General features: G+C 44.0%; 1 protein-coding gene across 4 annotated transcripts in view; it reads right to left on the reverse strand.

The window, feature by feature from the left end:
- The window catches only part of LOC132834373 (multiple C2 and transmembrane domain-containing protein 2-like), a 521,106-nt gene that overhangs the window by 207,762 nt on the left and 289,946 nt on the right, over positions 1–23,398 (reverse strand). For all 4 annotated transcript variants that reach the window (XM_060853214.1, XM_060853212.1, XM_060853211.1 and 1 more), the window contains exons 9-10: positions 21,672–21,836; positions 18,109–18,239 (exon numbers count right to left, since the gene is read on the reverse strand). In XM_060853214.1, the coding sequence (XP_060709197.1) occupies positions 18,109–18,239; positions 21,672–21,836 (296 nt within the window). The remainder of the gene's footprint in view (positions 1–18,108; positions 18,240–21,671; positions 21,837–23,398) is intronic.

Genomic DNA, 23,398 nt, shown 5'->3' on the forward strand with positions numbered 1-23,398 from the left:
CTGTGATACAGGTACAGGTCATACAAAGTGCATCAGGCTAAGAGTAGAGTGCAGAATATAGTGTTCCAGCTGCAGAGAAGATACAGAAAGAGAGAGAGAGAGAGAGAGAGTGATCAGAATTAACATTGGAGAAGGCCGTTCAAAAGTCTGATAACTGCAGGGAAGAAGCTGTTTATACATGTATTCAAATATGGAAGAGGGTGGGAGAGAGTATAACTGGAATGGGAGGGGTCTTTGTTTGTGTTGGCTGCTTTCCCGAGGCAGTGGGATGTATAGATGGAGTCAATGGATGGAAGGCTGGTTTGCGTAATGGATTGGGCTTACTCACTCTCAAGTTCCACAAGTTTTCTACCTGTTCCGTCCTGCAACACAAGTTAGTGACTGACAGAGTGCACAGGAAAAGGTTGACAGCAGCAAAACAGGTTACTCAGCACCACATGAGCTCCCCGTTTACCCTTAGCTAATCACATCCTGCTATTCCTTCCTTCCTCATGTATTTATCTAACTTTCCCTTAAACAAGTCAAACAATATCCACAAGGTAGTAGAATAAAGGGAAATTCTAATCAGATACATTTATTTCAAACAAAGTAAGATCTTGAGGGGATAACATTGATCAAATCCAATTCTTTTTCTTCCAGTTTCGTTTAGAAAGAATGCAAACATTGCACAGTATTTATTATCTACTGTGGCTATAACATGAGGATTAGTGACTCCTAAACAGAGCGTGAAGTTGTTTCCAACAGTCCCAAGGGTTTAGAGTCACGCTGCATCGTGTCTGGGCATTGCTGGCAGAAAACATCGACAGGAGGCCACACACCAGACTCCTCCTGCAAGTACAGCCAGGCATTAATAAAGCCCCTGCACGACCCCCGCGCCCCCTCCCCCCACTACCACCCAATCCTTGATGAATTCCAGGACTCTGGACCTGAAGGGCCACTTCCAATCTCATTGTTGGGCATGAACATGCAGAACCCTAGAATGGGGAGTGGGTTACCTCAGGACTGGAGATCAGATGCTGGAGATCAGAGTTGTGAGTGTGTTGCTGGAAAAGCACAACATGGTCAGGCAGCATCCAAGAAGCAAGAGAATTGATGTTTCAGGAATCAGGGGCTTAATTTAGCAGCGTCCAGCGATTCTAATTTCTACTGAGGTTGCTGGAATGAAACTCAAGACAATTTAGAGGATCCAATTTGGCAGTTAACCACTAAGCAGTAAACAAGAAATATGACCATATTTTACCTATGCTCTTAATAGCTTCTTGCTTCTGCTCACCAAGTTAACACAATTTGTAAATATTTTTCTACATCATTCTCTCTTGGCTTAATTTGCTCTTTTAATTGTTTCACATATTTCAATCGAATGCTTAACATAAATACAATTAAAACTATTCAATATATTGATATTAATCTGCCATGTCTCATTCTGTTTCCAATTTACAAAAAAAAACATCAATCACTCAATTTCTAATTCCACTCTGACCACAGACACATGCTTAATACATAAACGGAGCAACAGGACAGAATCACAACCTGCATTTGTTGCTCAATACCATTCGAGAACATTCTCTGCCGTCCAATATCAGCCACGTGCCACTATTAATCTTCAGGGGGCCTTCCTTCTGCTGGTCGGCCCACCCAAGAGGCAAAATCCTCCCAGAATCTCTGCCCTTCCCCCTCCTCTCCCCTCTCTCAGCTTCTTCATTTTCCTCCTCTTCAAACAGCCAGGGCTCCTCAGTCAGATGCTGTCAGACATTCATCTCCAGCCCTGGTGCTACCCAGGCGGTCACACTCTGTGGCAAGCACGGGTCCATTCTTTTGACATGTCTTTGCATTCCAGTAGAGCCTGGTTGATTGATTTGTCAACTTTGGAAAAACCTCAGATAACAAGGTGCTGACTTGTTGCAATGTTTTCACTTGATCGCATTGAATCCAGTTCACTTCCTCGCTTTGTGCGGTTGGAGGGCATTTTGCCCTATCTTTCCCGTCTACAGTTCGAATCCAGAAATATTTACAACAGCGCTCAGCTGCAACTGACCATTAATTGCTGCGGTTGTTTGCAGTGAAAGATCAATCAGTGAGTTGTCAGACGAACAATAGGAGGCAATTAAGAGGCGGTTCAATACCTATTCAGAGGGGTGTTCCAGCTTTCAGTCAGCATGATGTCTAAAGATCACCCAAAAGAGATTAAGACAACTTTCGTGAGACAGATAATTTAAACTATATTGCACTAGACCAATGCTAGTGACACCAAAGAGTCATATGTGAATCAGCCATCCAGCCTCTTCACTGCTATTCACATAGTTTGTGGTTGATCCAGACCATGGCTTCATTTGTTTGTGTACCATATGCTCACTGGTCTAAAATAATCAATTTAAGCCTCAATCAACTCCCTCCTTATTGTAGCACTCCTTTATTTATATCTGTACACAGTAGGCTATCGAATGCAGTTCTCCAGTGTAATATTGATGAGCCCTCTCTTCACATGTCCATGTAGATTGATGATTTAATCATAGAGATGTACAGCATGGAAACAGACCCTTCGGTCCAACCTGTCCATACCGACCAGAAATATCAACCCAATCTAGTCCCACCTGCCAGCACCCGGTTCATATCCCTCCAAACCCTTCCTATTCATATACCCATCCAAATGCCTTTTAAATGTAATTGTACCAGCCTCCACCACTTCCTCTGGCAGCTTATTCCATACGCGTACCACGCTCTGCGTGAAAACATTGCCCCATAGGTCTCTTTTATATCTTTCCCCTCTCACTCTAAACCTCTAGTTCTGGACTCCCCAACCCCAGGGAAAAGACTTTGTCTATTTATCATATCCATGTCCCCTGATGATTTTATAAACCTCTATAAGGTCACCCCTCAGCCTCTGACGCTCCAGGGAAAACAGCCCCAGCCTGTTCAGCCTCTCTCTGTAGCTCAAATCCTCCAACTCTGGCAACATCCTTGTAAATCTTTTCTGAACCCTTTCAAGCTTCACAACATCTTTCCAATAGGAAGGAGACCAGAATTGCACACAATATCCCAACTGTGGCCTAACCAATGTCCTGTACAGCTGCAACATGACCTCCCAACTCCTATACTCAATATTCTGACCAAGAAAGGAAAGCATACCAAATGCCTTCTTCACTATCCTATCTACCTGCGACTCCACTTTCAAGGAGCTATGACCCTGCACTCCAAGGTCTCTGTTCAGCAACACTCCCTAGGACCTTACCATTAAGTGTATAAGTCCTGCTAAGATTTGATTTCCCAAAATGCAGCATCTCACATTTATCTAAATTTATCTCCATCTGCCACTTCTCAGCCCATTGGCCCATCTGGTCAAGATCCTGTTGTAATCTGAGGTAACCTTCTTCGCTGTCCACTACACCTCCAATTTTTGTGTCATCTGCAAACTTACTAACCGTACCTCTTATGCTCGCATCCAAATCATTTATATAAATGATGAAAAGTAATGGACCCAGCACCGATCCTTGTGGCACACCACTGGTCACAGGTCTCCAGTCTGAAAAACAACCCTCCAGCACCACCCTCTGTCTTCTACCTTTGAGCCAGTTCTGGACCCAAGTGGCTAGTCCTCCCTGTATTCCATGAGATCCAACCTTGCTAACCAATGTCCCATGGGGAACCTTGTCAAACACCTTACTGAAGTCCATATAGATCACGTTGACCACTCTGCCCTCAGTAATCCTCTTTGTTACTTCTTCAAAAAAACTCAGTCAAGTGTGGGAGTATTATGACAAGTATAGACATTTTCTAATCAATCTGTTTCGAGATATCATGATACAGCTCTGGAGTAGTTGGGATTTGAGCACCAGTCTCTTGGCTCAGAAGTAGGGATATTTCCACTGCACCATAACTCCACGACAGATGTGGTTAGTTACAGATCATGACTCTCATGTAACTCATTATACCACAGAACCAAACATTTAAAACACAACATTTTGGATGGAGTCCAATCAGACTTATAACTGTGTAAATATTATGCCTCGTGCTGGAATTTTGCACTTGACAAAACCCAACAATCGGTAACAGAGTCATTTACAATCCAGGATGAGACCAGTCATGGGCATGGGGCAATCTGGTTTATCCTATTTCCTGGCTTATGTCCCCTTGGTCTTCAAGTTTATTTCCCTGAAGTGACCATCCAGGTCCCTTTTGAAATCATTCCTCTTCTCAGCTTCCCACTCAGCCTGGAGGACAGCAAGTTACAGGTCATTCCCATTCGCTGTAAAAAAACATGCTCTTCCTGACATTCCCTCTACATCTCCTGGATAAAGCCTTAAATTGTCTTGTACCATCAACTAAAGGCAACAGCTTTTCTAGTCCATCTTAACCAAACCTGATTTGGACTGATTTTACGGGGTGAATTTGTATTTGCAGAATTAATTTTATTTTGCTCAAAAACTGCATAAATCCATGTAAGATTCTATAAATTCAACTTTAGAAATACAATTGAGTCAACATTGGTACAGACTGTACCTTCACACATTTAATGCATGGTCTGAGTTGAGGTGACATCTATTATTGGATAAGCTGACCCCACCTTGAGAATGTAATTCTGGGATTTACAGATAAAAGAACTTAAACAACTCTTGTAGCCCTACACACGGAAGAGAAAAAAAACACCATTTCGACTGGGAGAACACATCTAGCCTGGGACAGGCTAAGCAAAGACATGCCAGTAATTCCTAGAGGCCTGGCACACCAACCACAAAGCCATAAACAAAGACTTAGATCTAGATGCCATCTATCAACCCCTCAGAAAATGAACAGGAAATGACATCACCACAAACCCCAGGAACCTCATCCAGGAGAATGATATAAATAGAAAGCAGGAGACAACAGCTTCGTTTCACTTGGAGGTTGCCACTGATGATGTTACTTAGCCAGGTAATGTAACGTCTGGATATCAAACCTACAGCTCAGCGAGCAAACCTACACCCTAAAGATGAAAGTTTTAATATAAATTAGTTTAAGAATATAACCTGGTGTTGTGTGATTTTTAACTAAGTTTTTAATTAATAATTACAACTCCATGACAATGTAACCCTTTTGCTATAAATTCCGTGTCATATGTGCATGTTTCACAACCACCTGATGAAGGAGCAGCGCTCTGAAAGCTAGTGCTTCCAAATAAGCCTGTTTGACTATCATCTGATGTTGTGTGATTTTTAAGCTTCATCAAACCTGCCACAGTCCTCTCACCCAGAGGAAACATCCTCTCACCCGGAATAAACATCCTCTCACCCGGAGGAAACACCCTCTCACCCGGAGGAAACATCCTCTCACCCGGAGGAAACACCCTCTCACCCGGAGGAAACACCCTCTCACCCGGAGGAAACACCCTCTCACCCGGAGGAAACACCCTCTCACCTGGAGGAAACACCCTCTCACCTGGAGGAAGCATCCTCTCACCCGGAGGAAACACCCTCTCGCCTGGAGGAAGCATCCTCTCACCTGGAGGAAACACCCCCTCACCTGGAGGAAGCATCCTCTCACCTGGAGGAAGCATCCTCTCATCCAGAGGAAACACCCTCTCGATCTCCTTTGGTCCAAGAAGTACTAACTACCTTAGTCCTAACTGAAAAATGTGTTACTGGAAAAGTGCAGCAGGTCAGGCAGCATCCAAGGAACAGGAGAATCAACGTTTCGGGCATAAGCCCTTCTTCAGAAATTAGGAGGGTGTGCCAAGCAGGCTAAGATAAAAGGTAGGGAGGAGGGACTTTGGGGGGGGGGGGGGGGGTGTTGGGAATGTGATAGGTGGAAGGAGGTTAAGGTGAGGGTGATAAGTCGGAGGGGGGGTGTGTGGAGAGGTCAGGAAGAAGATTGCAGGTCAAGAAACAGTGCTGAATCCGAGGGTTGGGACTGAGATAAGGTGGGGGGAGGGGTCCTCCCCCAAGTCCCTCCTCCCTACCTTTTATCTTAGTCTGCTTGGCACCCCTCGTCATTTCTGAAGAAGTGCTTATGCCCGAAATGTCGATTCTCCTGCTCCTTTGATCCTGCCTGACCTGCTGCGCTTTTCCAGCAACACATTTTTCAGCTCTGATCTCCAGCATCTGCAGCCCTCACTTTCTCCTACCCTAGTCCTAACCCTAGTTCCAAAACTATTGGTGATTGCAGAGAAAAGGGCCACTTAATTGGGCAGGCAGTCAAGAGATATATGTGATCAGAGATGACGAGGCCGAGGTACACTTCCTGAGATGGGTTAATCCCCCGAGTGATTTTAGCAGTTCCCAGAAAATCTGTTTTTGGAATGAAGTCACCTGTTGAGACTGGGTCAATCAAAAACATCTAAACCGAGCATGGTCGTTGTTCAGAAACAAAGGTCATAGTTCAACCTAAAAAAGATTTTATGCAAGTGTGAAAGGTAACAAACCAGGAATTTGAAATACTGTCGAGACATGACCTAAATGAATGGCTCAGGTTGAAGGACAGAATGGCCTTCGCTATTCCTGTGAAGTATAGACTTGGGGGGGCTTACATTTTGCTCCTTCACTCACCCATTCCACTCCCTTCAGATTTTCATCATGAAAATGTTTGCCATGCAATCTCTCTCATCATCTACCTGTCTCAGATAGGTCCTTCTCACTCTTTCTCCACCTCACCACTCCCACACTGGCTCAAAATCTATTCCTGTCCTGGGGCTCCTCTGTTCTGATGAAGAGTTTTTTAGTTGAACCGTTAGCACCTGTGGAGAGTAAGAACTATCCGACTTGCTCAGTGTTTCCAGTATTTTCTATTTTTGCTTCAGATTCCTGGCACCTGGGGCAGGCTGGGTGATTTGAGTGAGGTTTATGAAGTGATAAGGAAAACTGCTCTCATCTTGTGCAGAACAATAATTTCAATTGGAAAAGTTAAGGCAGCTCTGGAATCGCAACTACAAATTACATAAGGTCAGAACAAGGTTCGATGAAAGACAGTTTCTGTTCTCAGAAGGAACAGCAGGCATGTCAAACAGGCCGTGAAGCACAATTCACCAAGTTCCACCAAGAAAAAGCCAGGATTGTCTCTCCCTTGGGTAAAGGTCACTTCCAACAAGGGTTGGCCAGTCATAACAACGGGAACTTCTGGACTTTCCCTGATACCCCAAAGGGTTCAACTGAAGAAGATGTCAGGATTAGAGTGGTGCTGGAAAAGCACAGCAGCTCAGGCAGCATCCGAGGAGCAGGAAAATCGACGTTTCGGGCAAAAGCCCTTCATCAGGAATACAGGCAGAGAGCCTGAAGCGTGGAGAGATCTTTTAAGAAGAAGATGTTTGTCACATTTCTTTCCCCACCCCCAACCCCCCAATTGCTCTGCTATTATTCATCCCTCTGCCAGCAGATACTAGCACTCAGCTATTCTGCAGAAAGATATTACCATCTCACAGTCCGAATGACAATGACACAAGAAACTTAAAATGTAAATATTTACAGACAGTAGACACCTGATGTACTAAATAGCAAATAACAGCAGGATATTGCATCACTTTTGTTACTTGTACTCTATTTGCTCTTTAGTTGCAATCACATAAAGGTCTGAATGTAGCAAAATTGTGAAAAAGGTCCAAGTGAGGTCTATTGCAACTTCAACTATGTTCCCTGGACATCTCTGTCTCAGGCTTGCTGCAGTGCTCCAGTGAAGCTCAGCACAAGCTGGAAGAACACCTTATTTTCCACTTGGGCACCCTGCAACCTTCTGGATTCAATATGGAGCTCAATAATTTCGGGGCCTGAGCACCTTGTCACGTGTCCTTCCCCCCACCCCCCAAACCCACCAGACAACAGGCCTTGTCATCACATGACCTGCAACCATAACAACTCATTATCAGCCACTAATGATCACCATTAGCGCCTATTCATTTTCCCATGCTGACCTTGACCAACTCCTTCGGCTGCCCACCCCCCGGGCCTACTTCAACATTGAGAACAATTCACAGCGAGGTCAATCTCAACATTTAAATTCGCATTCCTAACCTTTTACCCCCTCGCTTAGCAAAAATGCATCCAACGCTGACTTAGAAATGTTCAAAGAATCGGTTTCCACTTCCTTTTAAGGAAGAACGCCACAATGACTAACAACCCTCTGTCAGAAAAGATTTCACCTCATCTCGGTTTTAAATGGGTGACCCTTCATTTTTAAACAGTGTCTTGTGGTTCCAGATTTTCTTGTACGGGGAAGAATCCTCTCCACACTGCCCCTGTAAGGATCCCTCAGTATCTTAGAAGCTTCAATTGAGTCTAAACTTGGTGGATTCAGCCTAGCTTGTCCTTTTTTTATTCATTCGTGAGATGAGGGCATTACTGGCTAGGCCAGCATTTATTGCCAATCCCTTAATCAACTGTCAACCACATTGGGTCTGGAGTCACATGTAGGCCAGACCAGGTTAGGATAGCAGTTTTCTCCTCTAAAGGACATGAGCGAATTAGGTGAGTTTTCCGACAAGTGACCGCGGATTCATTCCAGATTTTTTTAAAAATTGGAAACCAATTCAGATTCCATCATCTGCCATAACTGGTTTTGAACCCTGGTCCCCAGAATGTTACCTCGGTATTTGGATTAATAGTGTAACAATAATACCACTCAGCCATCACCTCCCCTGCAAGACCATTGGGCGGCACGGTGGCACAGTGGTTAGCACTGCTGCCTCACAGCGCCTGTAGACCCGGGTTCAATTCCCGACTCAGGCGACTGACTGTGTGGAGTTTGCACGTTCTCCCTGTGTCTGCGTGGGTTTCCTCCGGGTGCTCCGGTTTCCTCCCACAGTCACAAAGATGTGCGGGTCAGGTGAATTGGCCATGCTAAATTGCCCATAGTGTTAGGTAAGGGGTAAATGTAGGGGTATGGGTGGGTTTCGCTTCGGCGGGTCGGTGTGGACTTGTTGGGCCGAAGGGCCTGTTTCCACACTAAGTCTAATCTAACCATTCCTCATTAGATAACATGCCCATTCCAGAATCTACTCTGGTTAACTCTCTCTGAACTGCTTCCACCATAATTACATCCTTCCCAAATAAGGTGACCAGTACTATACAGTCCTCCAGTCATGGTTTCACCACTTTCCTTTATAACTGAAGCATAATCTCTAGTATTCAATATCCATTGCAATAAATGATGATATTCTATTAGCTTTCCTAATCACTTTCTGGACCTGCAGATTAGCTTTTCATGATCTCTAGGAAACCCAGATCCCTTTATATTTTCCAAACTGTATTCAATTATTTACATTTCAACATTCATTTCTTTTTAAGATAAAACAGTGCGACATTCTGCTCACTTCTTGACTGATATCTTTTCTGCATTAAGCCAAAGTGTTTATGATTGTGCTTTCAAAGTCTGTATATATTGTGGTACACTTACAGAGAGGTAATAAATAGCAGTACTTCGCCTGGTCAGGAATAGTTCTCAGTTTGACTGAGATCGACAGATTTTTATTAGGTAAAGATGCCATGAAATCGGGATCAAAGGCAGGCAATGGTTTGGAGGTACAGATCAGCCATCATCTATTAAAATGGTTGAACAGACTCAAGAGGCTGAAAAGTCTACATCAGCTTCTCTGTTCTTTGAAACAATCCAAGGTCAGGTTTCAACTGAAAACTGATCCAATGCCAAAGTAATTATGATATAAAACCAAATCCTCATTCAAAGCAGGAAGAAAAAAGACAAAAGTGCAGAGTTATGCACAACTGAGCCATCTCTCCAAGGAATGGTTAATAAGCATGCGTAGTCTTAGATTGATGCAGCAAGAAAGGATGTCATTTGGCCCATTGTGCCTATGCTGGCCCTTCGAACGAGCTGGTTAATAATCCCACTCACCTGCCTGTTCCCCAAAGCCCTGCAAATCTTTCAAATACAAACACAAAATCACAGCACAGGAGACCATTCAGTCTGCCATGTCTATGTTACTACTCCGAATGAGCAGTGCTCCTAGAGTCAATCCCCCTTCTTACCTTGGTCCTGCCTATTCTAATAATCAATAATAATCATTTTCCATCTCAAATGCCTTAACTGAACTTGCCGCCACCACCATACGCATATTTCACACCACAACCAATCACTGCTTGGCATGGGCGGCAAGGTGGCTCAGTGGTTAGCTTTGCTGCATCACAGCGCCATGGACCCGGATTGTGGGGAGTTTGCACATTCCCTTCGTGTCTGCTTGGGTTTCCTCTGGGTGCTCTGGTTTCCTAGGAGAAAGTGAGGACTGCAGATGCTGGAGATCAGAGCAGAAAAATGTGTTGCTGGAAAAGCGCAGCAGGTCAGGCAGCATCCAAGGAACAGGAGAATTGATGTTTCGGGCATAAGCCCTTCTTCAGGAATGAGGAGGGTGTGCCAAGCAGGCTAAGGTAAAAGGTAGGGAGGAGGGACTTGGGGGAGGGGCGTTGGGAATGTGTAGGTGGAAGGAGGTTAAGGTGAGGGTGGTAGACCGGAGAGAGGGTGGAGGTGGAGAGGTCGGGAAGAAGATTGTAGATCAAGAAGGCGGTGCTGAGTCTGAGGGTTGGGACTGAGACAAGGTGGGGGGAGAGGAAATGAGGAAACTGGAGAAATCTGCATTCATCCCTTGTGGTTGGAGGGCTCCTAGGCGGAAAATGAGGTGCTCTTCCTCCAGGCGTCATGTTGCCATGGTCTGGCTATGGAGGAGGCCAAGGACTTGCATGTCCTTGGCGGAGTGGGAGGGGGAGTTAAAGTGTTCAGCCACAGGGCAGTTGGGTTGGTTTGTGCTGGTGTCCCAGAGGTGTTCTCTGAAACATTCCGCAAGTAGGCGGCCTGTCTCCCCAATGTGTAGGAGGCCACATTGGGTGCAGCGGATGCAGTAAATGGTGTGTGTGGAGGTGCACGTGAATTTGTGATGGATATGGAAGGATCCCTTGGGACCTTGAAGGGAAGTGAGGGGGGAGGTGTGGGCACAGGTTCTGCATTTCTTGCGGTTGCAAGGGAAGGTGCCGGGAGTGGAGGTTGGGTTGGTGGGGGGTGTGGACCTGACGAGGGAGTCACAGAGGGAGTGGTCTTTCTAGAACGCTGATAGGGGAGGGGAGGAAAATATCCTTGGTGGTGCTCTGGTTTCCTCCTACATTCCAAAGATGTATAGGTTAAGTGGATTGCCCAGTGTCCACAGACGTGCAGGCTGGGGGGATTATCCATGGGAAATGCACAGTTACAGGAATGAGGGAGCAGGATGGTTCTGGCTGGGATGCTCTTCGGAGGGTCCGTGTAGACTCAGTGGGCCATATGGCCTGCTTCCACACTGCAGGGACTCTATGGAAAAGTTTCTCCTCACATCTCCAATGCCTCTTTGGTAAACTATCTTAAATCTTGAGCCCTCCCATTCATGATTCTTCCACCAATGGGAATGATGAGTGACCATCAACTGTGCCCAGATGCCCACGATTTTGAACACCTCTATCAAACTCCCTCTGCACCTCCTGTTCGCCAATGAAATCCTACACCTCCTGTTCTCCAACTTTCCCAATCTTTGTGAATGAACATTCACACCACTGGATCCATACCTGTCAATCTTTTCTGCACTCTCTCTAATTAGAGTCCAGATCCTTCCTAAAGGGTGGCACCAAGAACTGGGCACACATGCTCCAGCTGAAGCAGACCTAATGTTTTATACAAGTTTATCATAATTTCCATGTTCTTGTAATCGATTCCCCTCTGAAAGCTTTTTTTTTAGTATTGACCTTTTATTTTATTTTAGCCATTCTTTACAATTTACAGTTGGAACTCGAGGACAATACAACATCCTTGCCTGTTAGTTTTTTTGTAGATAGCTGAATTTTTTTTGTGTGTGAGCGGCATGGTAGCCTAGTGGTTAGCACTGCTGCCTCACAGCACCAGGGACCCGGGTTCGATTCCAGCCTCGGGCAGACTGTCTGTGTGGAGTTTGCACGTTCTCCCTGTGTCTGCGTGGGTTTCCTCTGGTTTCCTCCCACAGTCCAAAGATGTGCAGTTCAGGTGAACTGACCATGGGAAATTGCCCCATAGTGTCCAGGGATCTGCATGCTAGGTAGATTAGCCATGGGAAATGCAGGGTTACAGGGATGAGGCGGGTCTGGATGGGATTGCTCTTCAGATGGTTGGTATGGAATGACATGCTTCCATACTATAGGAATCATATGGATTGTTCTGTTGTGTCTTTTCCATGAGTCTTGTTTCACACATACTCTCTCATCCACAATTTCACTGGAGAAAACCAAGTCTTCAAGAATGACATCATGTACTGCGGTCAATATATGGTTTCTTCAATGCTTCATTTGTTTTTAGTTCTACTTTTCCTGGTGGGTTTTGACAAAATCCTCCTCTATGTAATGAACACAACATGCTTACTTTTTTCTTAACCTTGCGCACTAGTCATACCTGGACCTTCTGATACGAGTTCACTTGGGGTACTGGCACAAAGCTTTTCTTTCATTGCTAACTTCAATTTCCTTAGCAGTTTTAATGTTCAGCTCTCTTAACTAAGCCTTCAGGTCAACATTCATTTCGATTGCCAGAAAAGTCTGGGAAATGCCAGACTCAGATTCAGCTGGTTTTTAGGCATTAGGCTTTGTGATTTTAGCACTGTTATGACAATGGCCCGTTTCTGGGCAATTTTTGATTAACTTTTTTCCCTACCCTTTGACAAAGTGTATTCTATATCAAAACAACTTGTGTGGGGAAAAGAATCTCCTCTTTAATATTTTTGCAAACAATTTCAATTCTGCATCCTTTGGTGTCCTTTCTCCCTGGCTATTCACTCAAAATTTCTCATATTTTAGATCACCCCTACTAAATCTATCCTTAACTTTAGAATCATAGCAGTCTACAGCATAGATAAAGGCCATTTGGCCCATCAAATCTACACGAGTCAAAAACTACAATTTAACTGGGCAGCATGGTGGCTCAGTGGTTAGCACTGCTACCTCACAGTGCCAGGGACCAGTTCAATTCCAGTCTGGGGGAAACTAACTTTGTGCAGTTTGCACATTCTCCCAGTATCTGCGTGGGTTTCCTCCCGCAGTCTCAAGATGTGCAGGTTAGGGGGACTGGCCATGATAGATTTGGCGAAAGTGAGGTCTGCAGATGCTGGAGATCAGAGTCAAGATGAGTGTGGTGCTGGAATCGCACAGCAAGCCAGGCAACATCTGAGGAGCAGGAAAATCGACATTTCGGGGAGGAGCCCTTCATCAGGAATTGTAATGAAGGGCTCCTGCCCAAAACGCCGATTTTCCTGCTCCTTGGATGCTGCCAACCCGCTGTGCTTTTCCAGCACCACTCTAATCTTGGCCATGATAGATTGCCCATAGTGTTCAGGGATGTGTAGGTTAGGTGCAATAGCCATGAGAAATGCAGGGTTAGAAGGCAGATGGGTCTGGGTGGGATGTTCTTCGGAGGATTAGTGTGGACTCATTGGGGTGAATGGCCTGTTTCCACACTGTTAGGATTCTATGGAACTGCTCTAATTCCATTTTCCAGAACTTAACCCATAACCTTGCCTGCCTTAGCATTGCAAGTGCACATCTAAATACTTTTCTAAATACTGAGGAGAAAAGCCCAGCTTCTCCAATCTCTTCATGTAACTGAAGTCCCATGTTCCTGATGCCTCTTTAGCAAATACCATCTGAATCCACCTCAAGACCTCAAACAGCCTTCCTGAGGTTCAGCCTCATTGTTATAGCTGTATCCATGAAACACTTAGCTGAAAAAGAGAAGCTGGAGGGAAGCCCCATTGGCAACCTTTAAAATAGTGACTACATTAAGTGGGATAGAGATAGAAAAGATATTTGTGCATATCAGACAGTCTAAAGTTCAGATCCAGTATGTAAAAGCACAGACAATAATAAAGCAAAGAAAGAATCAGAAGAAACACTTTGTGGGCGGCACGGTGGCACAGTGGTTAGCACTGCTGCCTCACAGCGCCTGAGACCCGGGTTCAATTCCCGACTCAGGCGACTGACTGTGTGGAGTTTGCACGTTCTCCCCGTGTCTGCGTGGGTTTCCTCCGGGTGCTCCGGTTTCCTCCCACAGTCCAAAGATGTGCGGGTCAGGTGAATTGGCCATGCTAAATTGCCCGTAGTGTTAGGTAAGGGGTAAATGTAGGGGTATGGGTGGGTTTCGCTTCGGCGGGTCAGTGTGGACTTGTTGGGCCGAAGGGCCTGTTTCCACACTGTAAGTCTAATCTAATCTAATCTTTTATCCAGAGAATGGTGCCTCTCATGCAAATGGTGTGTGGGAACTGTCTATGACATTGAATGGTTGAGGCGAGCAGTATAAATATATTTCAGAGTTAAAAGTCACACAACACCAGGTTATAGTCCAACAGGTTTAATTGGAAGCACACTAGCTTTCGGAGCGACGCTCCTTCATCACTTGATAAAGGCGAGACTCCAAAAGCTAGTGCTTCCAATTAAACCTGTTGGACCAAAACCTGGTGTTGCGTGACTTTTAACTTTGTACACCCCAGCCCAACACCAGCATCTCCAAATCATGACTATATTTCAGAGAATATATTTAAGGGGAAACCTAGATAAATAAATGAGGGCGTGAAAGATAATAGAATATGCTGATTAGGAAAGATGAAGTAAAACGAGAGTTGGGATCCATTTCCGAGGAGCTCACACAATTGTACTCATTGGAGTTCAGAAAAATTAAACTTTTAAACTTTTCAGGGTGCCTGGCAAGGTAGATGCAGAGAGCTTGTCTGCATCTTGTCAGAAAGTCCAGGATCAGAGGATATAACCTCAGGCTCGGGGTTCACACATTTCAGAGATGAAGAAAAATTCCTTTTCTCAGAGGGGAGAGAATCCGTGGAATTCTTCAGGGGGTGTTGAGGCTGGGAGTTAAATATATTAAAGGCCGAGAGATGGAATTTTAATCATTATAGAGATCAAGGGTTAATGAAATTGGAGTTGAGGATTACCAGTTCAGCAACGAACTCTGAATGGTGGATCAGACTGGATGGGCCAAATGGACTCCTTCTGCCCCTATATCCAATGGGGCGTTAAGATCAGTATAGAGCGACTGGACCAAATGGACTTAGGTGTAAATTTCTAGTGATTTGGACCAATAAGTTTTGGGTTTGTGTACAGAGAATCTGAATCAAGGTTTTATCCCTCTGGGATCAATTTCAGAACCAAACTGATTTAAAATATGTGAATCTGAAGAAGTGCTGGTGGACTTTAAAATGTTAACACTGCTTTTCTCTCGACTATAGCTGCCAGACTTTGTGGTTCTTTGTGTTGCTGTCATTGAATATTGCAACCTGAGAGTCTAACTGAGGGACAATACGATGTGATCCTAGAAAGACCAGCTACTAGATGACAACTATCTCAAAGGAATTAACATCAACTCAAGTTCAAGCCAATCGTTAAAATAAAAATCTTTCTTTGTGGTAGAGTTTATTGACAACTCAGTCTTATAGCTCTTTCCAACCACCAATTCCACCCATTTTTTTGACTCTGCCTGGCCATTCATTTTCCTTCACTGCCCAGTTAATTAGTAAATCAATTAACACCAATTATCTGCTAATTGACTTTTTTTAAAGACAGTTAGGCATGGGCAGTGAATTCCTAGCCAGCAATTCCATGAAAGAATAAAGAGGTCACCATGGAAACTCTCCTCCCTGCTCCAGATATTAACACACCAGTACGTGTTGTTGGTGTTGTGTTAAATGTGCAGTTTCACCACTGGAAGAAATCCCTCTCTGTCTCAATAGCCGAGTACTCCCACAAACAACATCATGTAGCTGTTGCTGGACATGCTAATCCCGACCTTTAACCCTTCTACTGCCACCAGCAGGTATGAATCATGAACCTCATCTGGCTCCCTCTGCAGATGCTGCTTGACCCTCCTGAGTTGTTGCTAACATTTCTTGAACATTTTAAATTTCTCTTTTTAAATCCTCCTTGTTAATTGTTGCATTGGAGTCAAGTTGCGACACCCATGGATTTCACACAGTCATGAATTTAAAGGAGATGTTATCTCTGCACAATACAAGAGGAGAAAGTGAGGTCTGCAGATGCTGGAGATCAGAGCTGGAAATGCACAGCAGGTCAGGCAGCATCCAAGGAACAGGAGATTCGACGTTTCTGATTCCTGAAGAAGGGCTTATGCCCGAAACGTCGAATCTCCTGTTCCCTGGATGCTGCCTGACCTGCTGCGCTTTTCCAGCAACACATTTTCAGCCACAATACAAGTGGAGCCACAATCATATTAAATTGTGGGGCAGACTCAAGAGGCAGAATTGCCTACTCCTGTTTCTAGTGTCTATTCTGTCCATGCGTTTAACCAGCAGCCTTTGCATCAGCAGCTGTCTGTTGTACTGAGGCTTGACTATCGCATAAACTGAGATGAACAGTTTAGAATGAGGGTAATGCAGAAGTTCAAAGCTGCCATGTTTATCATGTCCCAGCCACCAGTGTGCGAAACAGCCAGTAAGTGACTTTGAACAAGCACTGCCCATTTGCCCTGACATTAACTGAGAGGCTGGTCAGTGAAAAAGTGCTAAAAGCAGGCCAGGCTGAGCTATTCTGCCACTCTTTGAGGTGGGCCTAAAATAATCCAAAGTCTGGTGCGATGGGTTGCCAAGAGGCAAAGATTGGGGCCTGGGAGGCCAAAGGCCTGAGGCCTTCTCTGCCCACCTCACTAAACGTTGACCCAAAATTCAAGCTAAAATTTAGCTCAATCTAAGACTATGGATTCCTGGTGCTGACCTGATGACATCTGTTTCGATAATACAAAGTCTCTCTCATCAGTAAATTTACAGTAAACTCTACACTTCCACATTTTAACACTTGGGCCAAACATCTCCTTTGAAAATAAGAGCATGTAAATTGTATACACTATATTCAGATGCAAAACAGTCAGCAGGATCGATGGCTGAAGGGATGGCAAAAGCACTAAAACTTAAGCGAGTCTCATCCAACCAGTCACTTCCTCCTGCCCCTGTGCTGTAACCAAGAACATCAGCCTCCCTGTGTTCAGGCTGAGATTAATCCACTGCGCTGATAATATCATGCTCCATGACCTTCAGGCATTAAATAGCCCTCGTCTGCTATTAGCAGGCTGGAAGCATTGTGAAACTTGACAGGACTGAGTAAAGATTTACAAGGATGTTGCCAGGGTTGGAGGGTTTGAGCTACAGAGAGAGGCTGATCAGGCTGGGGGTGTGTTCCTTGGAGCATCAGAGTCTGAGGGGTGACCTTACAGGGGTTTATAAAATCATGAGGGGCTTGGATAGTGTAAATAGACAAGGTATTTTCTCTCGGGTTGGAGAGTCCAGAAAAAGATGGCATAGATTTAGGGTAAGAGGGGAAAAATTTAAAACGGAACTAAGGGGCAACGTTTTCACGCAAAAGGTGGTGCATGTATGGAACGAGTTGCCAGAGAAAGTGGTGGAAGCTGATACAATTACAACGTTTAAAAGGCATCAGGATGAGTATATGAACAGGAAGGGTTTAGAGGGATATGGGCCAAGTACTGGCAAATGGGACTAGATTAGGATATCTGGGTTGTCATGGATGAGTTGGACTGAAAGTTCTGCTTCTGTGCTGTACATCTCTATGACTCTAAATTTGACATCAATGATAAATGGCTTGAGGCTTCTCATTCCTGGTAACTTAACTCCTGCCACCCATGATTCCCCTAACATCCTCCAAAGGGGCTTGAAGTAGAGCCCTCAAAGTATAAATACACCTCAGTGGTTTTCTGGTTGACGTAGTGAACTGAGACTGTGGGTGAAATGTAACAAGGACAGAGAAGCCGAGTGGGTGGTCTTGTGTCCATTAAACTCTCAGTCGCCTTTAGGAGCTAAAATCTTGAAACTGATCACAAGTGTTGTTGAACAGCAAGTAACCGGTTGACTCTGTGTCCTTGAGGGAAGAACTCCGACTCTCTTATTCCAGTTGTACATACTGTGATTAACCCATAATGATTTCAGGACAATTAGGGACGAGCAACAGGTATAACCTTAGCAATGGCACCAACACGTCAGAAATAAATCATACAAATCCAGCGATTTAGGCAGAATATGAATATTAAATACTAAGTAATTTTCTTATTCCAGCAGCATTTTTTTCTCAACCTGGTAAAATTCAACAGTAATTTATAACAAATAAGGTATTGCATGCTCACATGCCAAAGCTTGCTTCCTGTTTTTGGTTGACTTTCCCACAGACTTCAACTTCCAAAATATTCGTCCTGTCATTGAACAGGTGAAAATCAAACCGCTCTCTCCACTGAGGATTTGTGCATTTGTATAGAACCTTGGGAAGAGAAAATGGACAACATGTGAAGTGATGTTCAGACCTTTGAGTGAGTTCCAAGAGCAGAGATCTGACGGCTAAGTTACTGGAGTTCATGCCACTTTCAGAAATGGGACAACTGCAGTACTAGGCAACAGAGCCGTACTGCTAGTGGTTCCCGAGGACACGATCTGACAAATCAACACAAGCTGCAGTAAATGGTGCATTTTGGGTGCATGATGAGCGTTTCTACATCTCTCAATGACAATTTGCATTTATGTAGCACCTCCAACATGGTGAAACATTTGAAGCTGCTTTACAGGAAGGTTACCAAAGAGAATATGATACCAAGATAAATGTAGAGCTTTCAGGAAATAGTTATCACAGAGGTAGTTTACACAGAGAGAGAGAGAGAGAGAGAGAATGTGAGTGTGTGTGTGTGTGTGTGTGTGTGTGTGTGTGTGTGTGTGTGTGTGTGTGTGTGTGTGTGTGTGTGTGAGAGAGAAGCTGTGGAAGAGAATTTCAGAGCGTGAGACCTTGAGCAATTGAAAACATGACAGCGAGTGGTGAAGCAACAAAAATCAACAACGCACAAAGGACCAAGGCTGGAGGTGCAGGAGGCCTGGATGTGAATTCCGAGCTGGGATATGGAAAAGCTCTGAAAACCATTTTCAAAATGCAGGGAGTATCTTTTGCAGATTGGGGTTGACATGAAAAATACCAAACATTTATTGATCTCTAGACATATGAATTCACCTGCTATTTAATAAAGTGTCTCAGATTCCAGAAACATACAATACTCACAGAATGATACTAGGCTCAGAAAGTTGGCCAATTTTCTAAAACTTTTCCAAAGAATTTGTACTCAAGAATCTGTACCTCTGTACCTAAGATGGTGCCAATAGTGGCAATTTGCAAACTTTTCACTGTACGCATGTGAGGACGTGACAATAAAAACCAAAACAAACTGCGGATGCTGTAAACCAGAAACAAAAGCAGAAGCTGTTGGAAAAGCTCAGCACATCTGAAAGTATCTGAAGAGAAATCAGAGTTAACGTTTCAGGTCTGGTGACCCTTCCTCGCAACAGAAAAGCTAATTCAATTCAATCTTAAAAATCACACAACACCAGGTTCTAGTCCAACAGGTTTAATTGGAAGCGCTAGCTTTCGGAGTGCTGCACCTTCGTCAGGTGGTTGTGGAGAATAATGTCATAAGATACTTCACAACTACCTGATGAAGGAGCAACGCTCCGAAAGCTAGTGCTTCCAAACAAACCTGTTGGCCTATAACCTGGTGTTGTATGATTTTTAACTTCGTACACCCCAGTCCAACACCAGCACCTCCACATCATCAATTCAATCTGTTTTGATAATACAAAAATCTTTCTCGTCAGTAAATTTACATGAATTCACTTTCCTGTTCTACACTTGCACAGAGTGACATCGTAACACTTGGGCCAAACCTCCCATTATAATTAACAGCAAGTTAAAGACACAAACTAATATGCACATTCAAACGAGTCAGCAGGGTCAATGGATAAGGGTCAGTGCACTGTGGAGTTGTATTAATGCCGAACCTCATTGGGCAATTCAGACAACACATGATTAACATCTCGTTACTTTTAAGGTGATGCTAGAGTTGCAGAACAAGTCTTTATTTAATTGAAGGCATAGCTCAGGAGTGACAGTAAACACCTTTTATTCCTGATCCTCGGATGCTGCCTGACTTGCTGTGCTTTTTCAGTACCACACTAATCTAGACCCTTTTACTAATATTGCTATTGAAATAACTCCACAGAGGTCAGTATCCTGTCACCCAGTCACCCATTTTTTTTTACTCGTGGAGAGCCCTTAACACTGATCCAGCTCTCAGTGAGGAGAATCCCTGACCACTCCTGTTTATATCTGTCAGCCAGGGCTCCCTGATTAATAGCCCCAATCAGGGAACTCATATTCCACCTGGCTGACCTCATCGCAATCATGTTCTTGCCAAATTCCCTTTTCGGTTCAGAAAGGGAACAACATGAGCTGCTCAATTTCTTTCCTGCATATTTAAGTTCGAAGACATTCCAAATTTTACAACACATTTTTGTTCTGTCCGTCTCTCTCTCTCTCTCTTTTAATCCAATCATTCTTTCTATCTCTATTTCACTTTGTGTCTGATCTGACTTTAAAACACATAGACAATGACCAAGAGGAGGTCACTCAGTCCTTCAAGCTTGCTATGCCATTCAATAAGATCGTGACTGATCTGGTTTTAACCTCAACTCTACATCGTCGAAAATCTCCAGTAATCATTCATTCCCTTAGTGATGCAGAATCACATTCACCCTCTTTCTCCAATTTTTTTTTTGCTCTATTCTCAATCTTTAAATCACTTTGTTTAACAAAACCAAACAATGTTCCCAATCCTTCACTGGGGTCCCAGATGCTATCACTGTGCATTGGCAGCAAGTTACAAAGCACTTACATTCAACCTGAAGGGGACAAACAGCAGCTGAACTCATGCCACATGACAGAAATTGTCCCACGCCAGTGAGATTTGGCCCATTAATTTGCAGCGCATGTTGGAGTACATTTGGCTCAGTCTGTGGAGAATTACTCAGAGGGCTGCCATCTTCCAACCCAGAGATTAAACCAAGTTTGAATGTCCCAGATCCCAAGATGAAGACGGAAGCTTCTCATTGTTGGCCAACACTGAACTCACAACCAAAACCAACAAACCAGCTTACAATCCGACTCCAGGATGTGCAACAACAACAAAAACAGAAATTGCTGGAAAAGGTCAGCAGATCTGGCAGCATCTGTGGTGAGAAATCAATGTCAGAGTTTCAGGTCAAGTGACCATTCCTCACAACTGATGGTTGCTCGATTTAGATGCAGAAGGTAAGGGTGGAGGGGGAAGGGATAAGGAGTAAACAATCAGCAGAGATGGAGCCCAAAGAGAGAGATGAATAGCTGGACAGCCAATGACCTTCTTATCATACAGTCTGCTATCACCACCGATTGTTAGCCACTAACAGTCCCCATTAATAGTTATTCACCCTCCCAGCCAGGTCGTTATCCACTCCTTTGTCTGTTCAACTGTTCTTTTCTCTCATTGGACTAGATTCCCAGTTATCCTTTACTGCTGACCTCCTCCCGCCACCTTATTTTCATATAAACTGGGATTTTCCGAGCTAGCTAATGTTTCCGAGGAACATTAACTCTGATTTCTCTTCACAGACCCTGTTGGACCTGCTGAGCAATTTGTTTTTGTTTCTGATTTATAGCATCCACAGCTCTTTCAGGTTTTATTTAATCCACAATCTGCAATAGAGCTGAGCAGAAATCGGACGGCCAATTTCCCCAACGAAACAAAAACGCTACACTTCAAAAGCAAAATGTTTTGGGTCATCCCAAGAACATATGGCTGGGTGCTATATCAATGCAGTAATGTTCCTTGTTGCTTACCTTACTTTTGTACTTCTCCTCCCCCAGCCTGAATTTGACGTAGCATCCCTCTGCTGCATCTTCTCTGAACCCCTTTCCTTCAAACAGAGTGATGGTGACAATGCTATCCCACAACTGGCTTTTCCGAAGGGTCTCAGACAGGCGGATATTCTGGATGAAGCTAGTCTTTTCCACCGAACCACAGGCACGGAGACATGCAGAAGACAGAGCGATGGTAACTTCGAAGTCGTGACTCATAGCAGTCAACAACTTTACTGTCATTGATTTAATCATTTAAATCACACAAACAAACAAACATTTACATGTGGTTACAGAAAATAAGACTGCCTATTTTTAAAGACATTCTGGGAAAGTATTACACATAAGGGATGAAGAATGGACTGATGCCAGAGGAATCTAATGAACAAGTGGTTCAGGTATTTATTCAGTGCAGAGGCATTTAGTTGGGAGTTGAGCAAGGAGGCAGAAACAGCTAAACAAGTGAAATTGCAAATGAGTTACAAACTTAGAAGTCACTCAACACCAGGTTATGGTCCAACAGGTTTATTCACAATGACAAGATTTCAGAGCGCTGCCCCTTCATCAGGTGCAAGCTTGTGATTTTAAATAAACCTGTTGGGACTATAACCTGATGTTGAGTGACTTTCGACTTTGTCCAGCCCTGTCCAACAGCAGCAGCTGTTACAAAAGGGTGTAGCCCATTCCTAAACATGAAAATGTCAGAGGATTATCAGCTTTGCGCAACATTGAGAGAGCTGACGGGGAAGATATTTCGAAGATTCCTAATACGTGGATTCACATTTCCATTTTAACAATAACTATTTTTATCAAAGTTTATCCAGTTTCTGAGATCCAACTAAACATCTGCAGGAACATCTCTCACAGAACAAAAACCAAGTAAATTTGGCAAATGTAACATTCTGTTCTGACTCAGCTTGTATACTACAAGACGGAGCCCAATATGACCAAAACATTCATTTCCAAGTGTGATAGATTTTCTGAGGAAAGGTCACTTGACCCGAAACATTAACTCTGATTTCGGTTCACAGAAGCTACCAGGCCCCTGAGCTTTTTCAGCAATTTCTGCTTTTGTTTCTGATTTGCAGCATCCGCAGCTTTTTCGGTTTGGATTTCTTTTCCCTCTGGATATCCAGAGTATTTTTCTGAGGAGACTCCATCATTTTCCATTTCCCTCACAACAGTTCTTTTTTTTTCCATTCTCTCCTCAATACCACACTTCCCCTCAGTTCAAAAGGCAGATATCCATCTATCCCGACATTTTTGGGTGACCAATCAGCACAGTTTATTGACTCATTCCAACAGGCCTTGGAATGGACCCTCTCTTGTCTCTATTGCAAACAGCCCACGATGTCGGGGATACTAAAGCCAAATTGCAGCAACAAATCCATGTTCAAATCACTCGCACGATTAACATGGTATCACCCGCCTCTCCTCCCCCTAAGTTGTTTTGGAGCTTTCCCAAAAGTTTGTTTTTCCTGGAATTAGATCAAAACACTCCCTCCAACACCCCTCACTCACATGATCTAAAATCAGACATCAGAAACAAATCTTGCTAATGTACCATTAAACGTCACCCATGCTCTCTTCACTTATCACACAGGTCACACAGTGAATGGGAATGTTGCAAGAAAATTCTAGATTCACCTAATGGTTACAGCACGAGAGGCCATCCTGCCTCTCAGTAAGATAACTCAGCTAGTTCCACC

Source organism: Hemiscyllium ocellatum, chromosome 39 (assembly GCF_020745735.1).
Source record: "Hemiscyllium ocellatum isolate sHemOce1 chromosome 39, sHemOce1.pat.X.cur, whole genome shotgun sequence".
NCBI classification, from domain to species: domain Eukaryota; kingdom Metazoa; phylum Chordata; class Chondrichthyes; order Orectolobiformes; family Hemiscylliidae; genus Hemiscyllium; species Hemiscyllium ocellatum.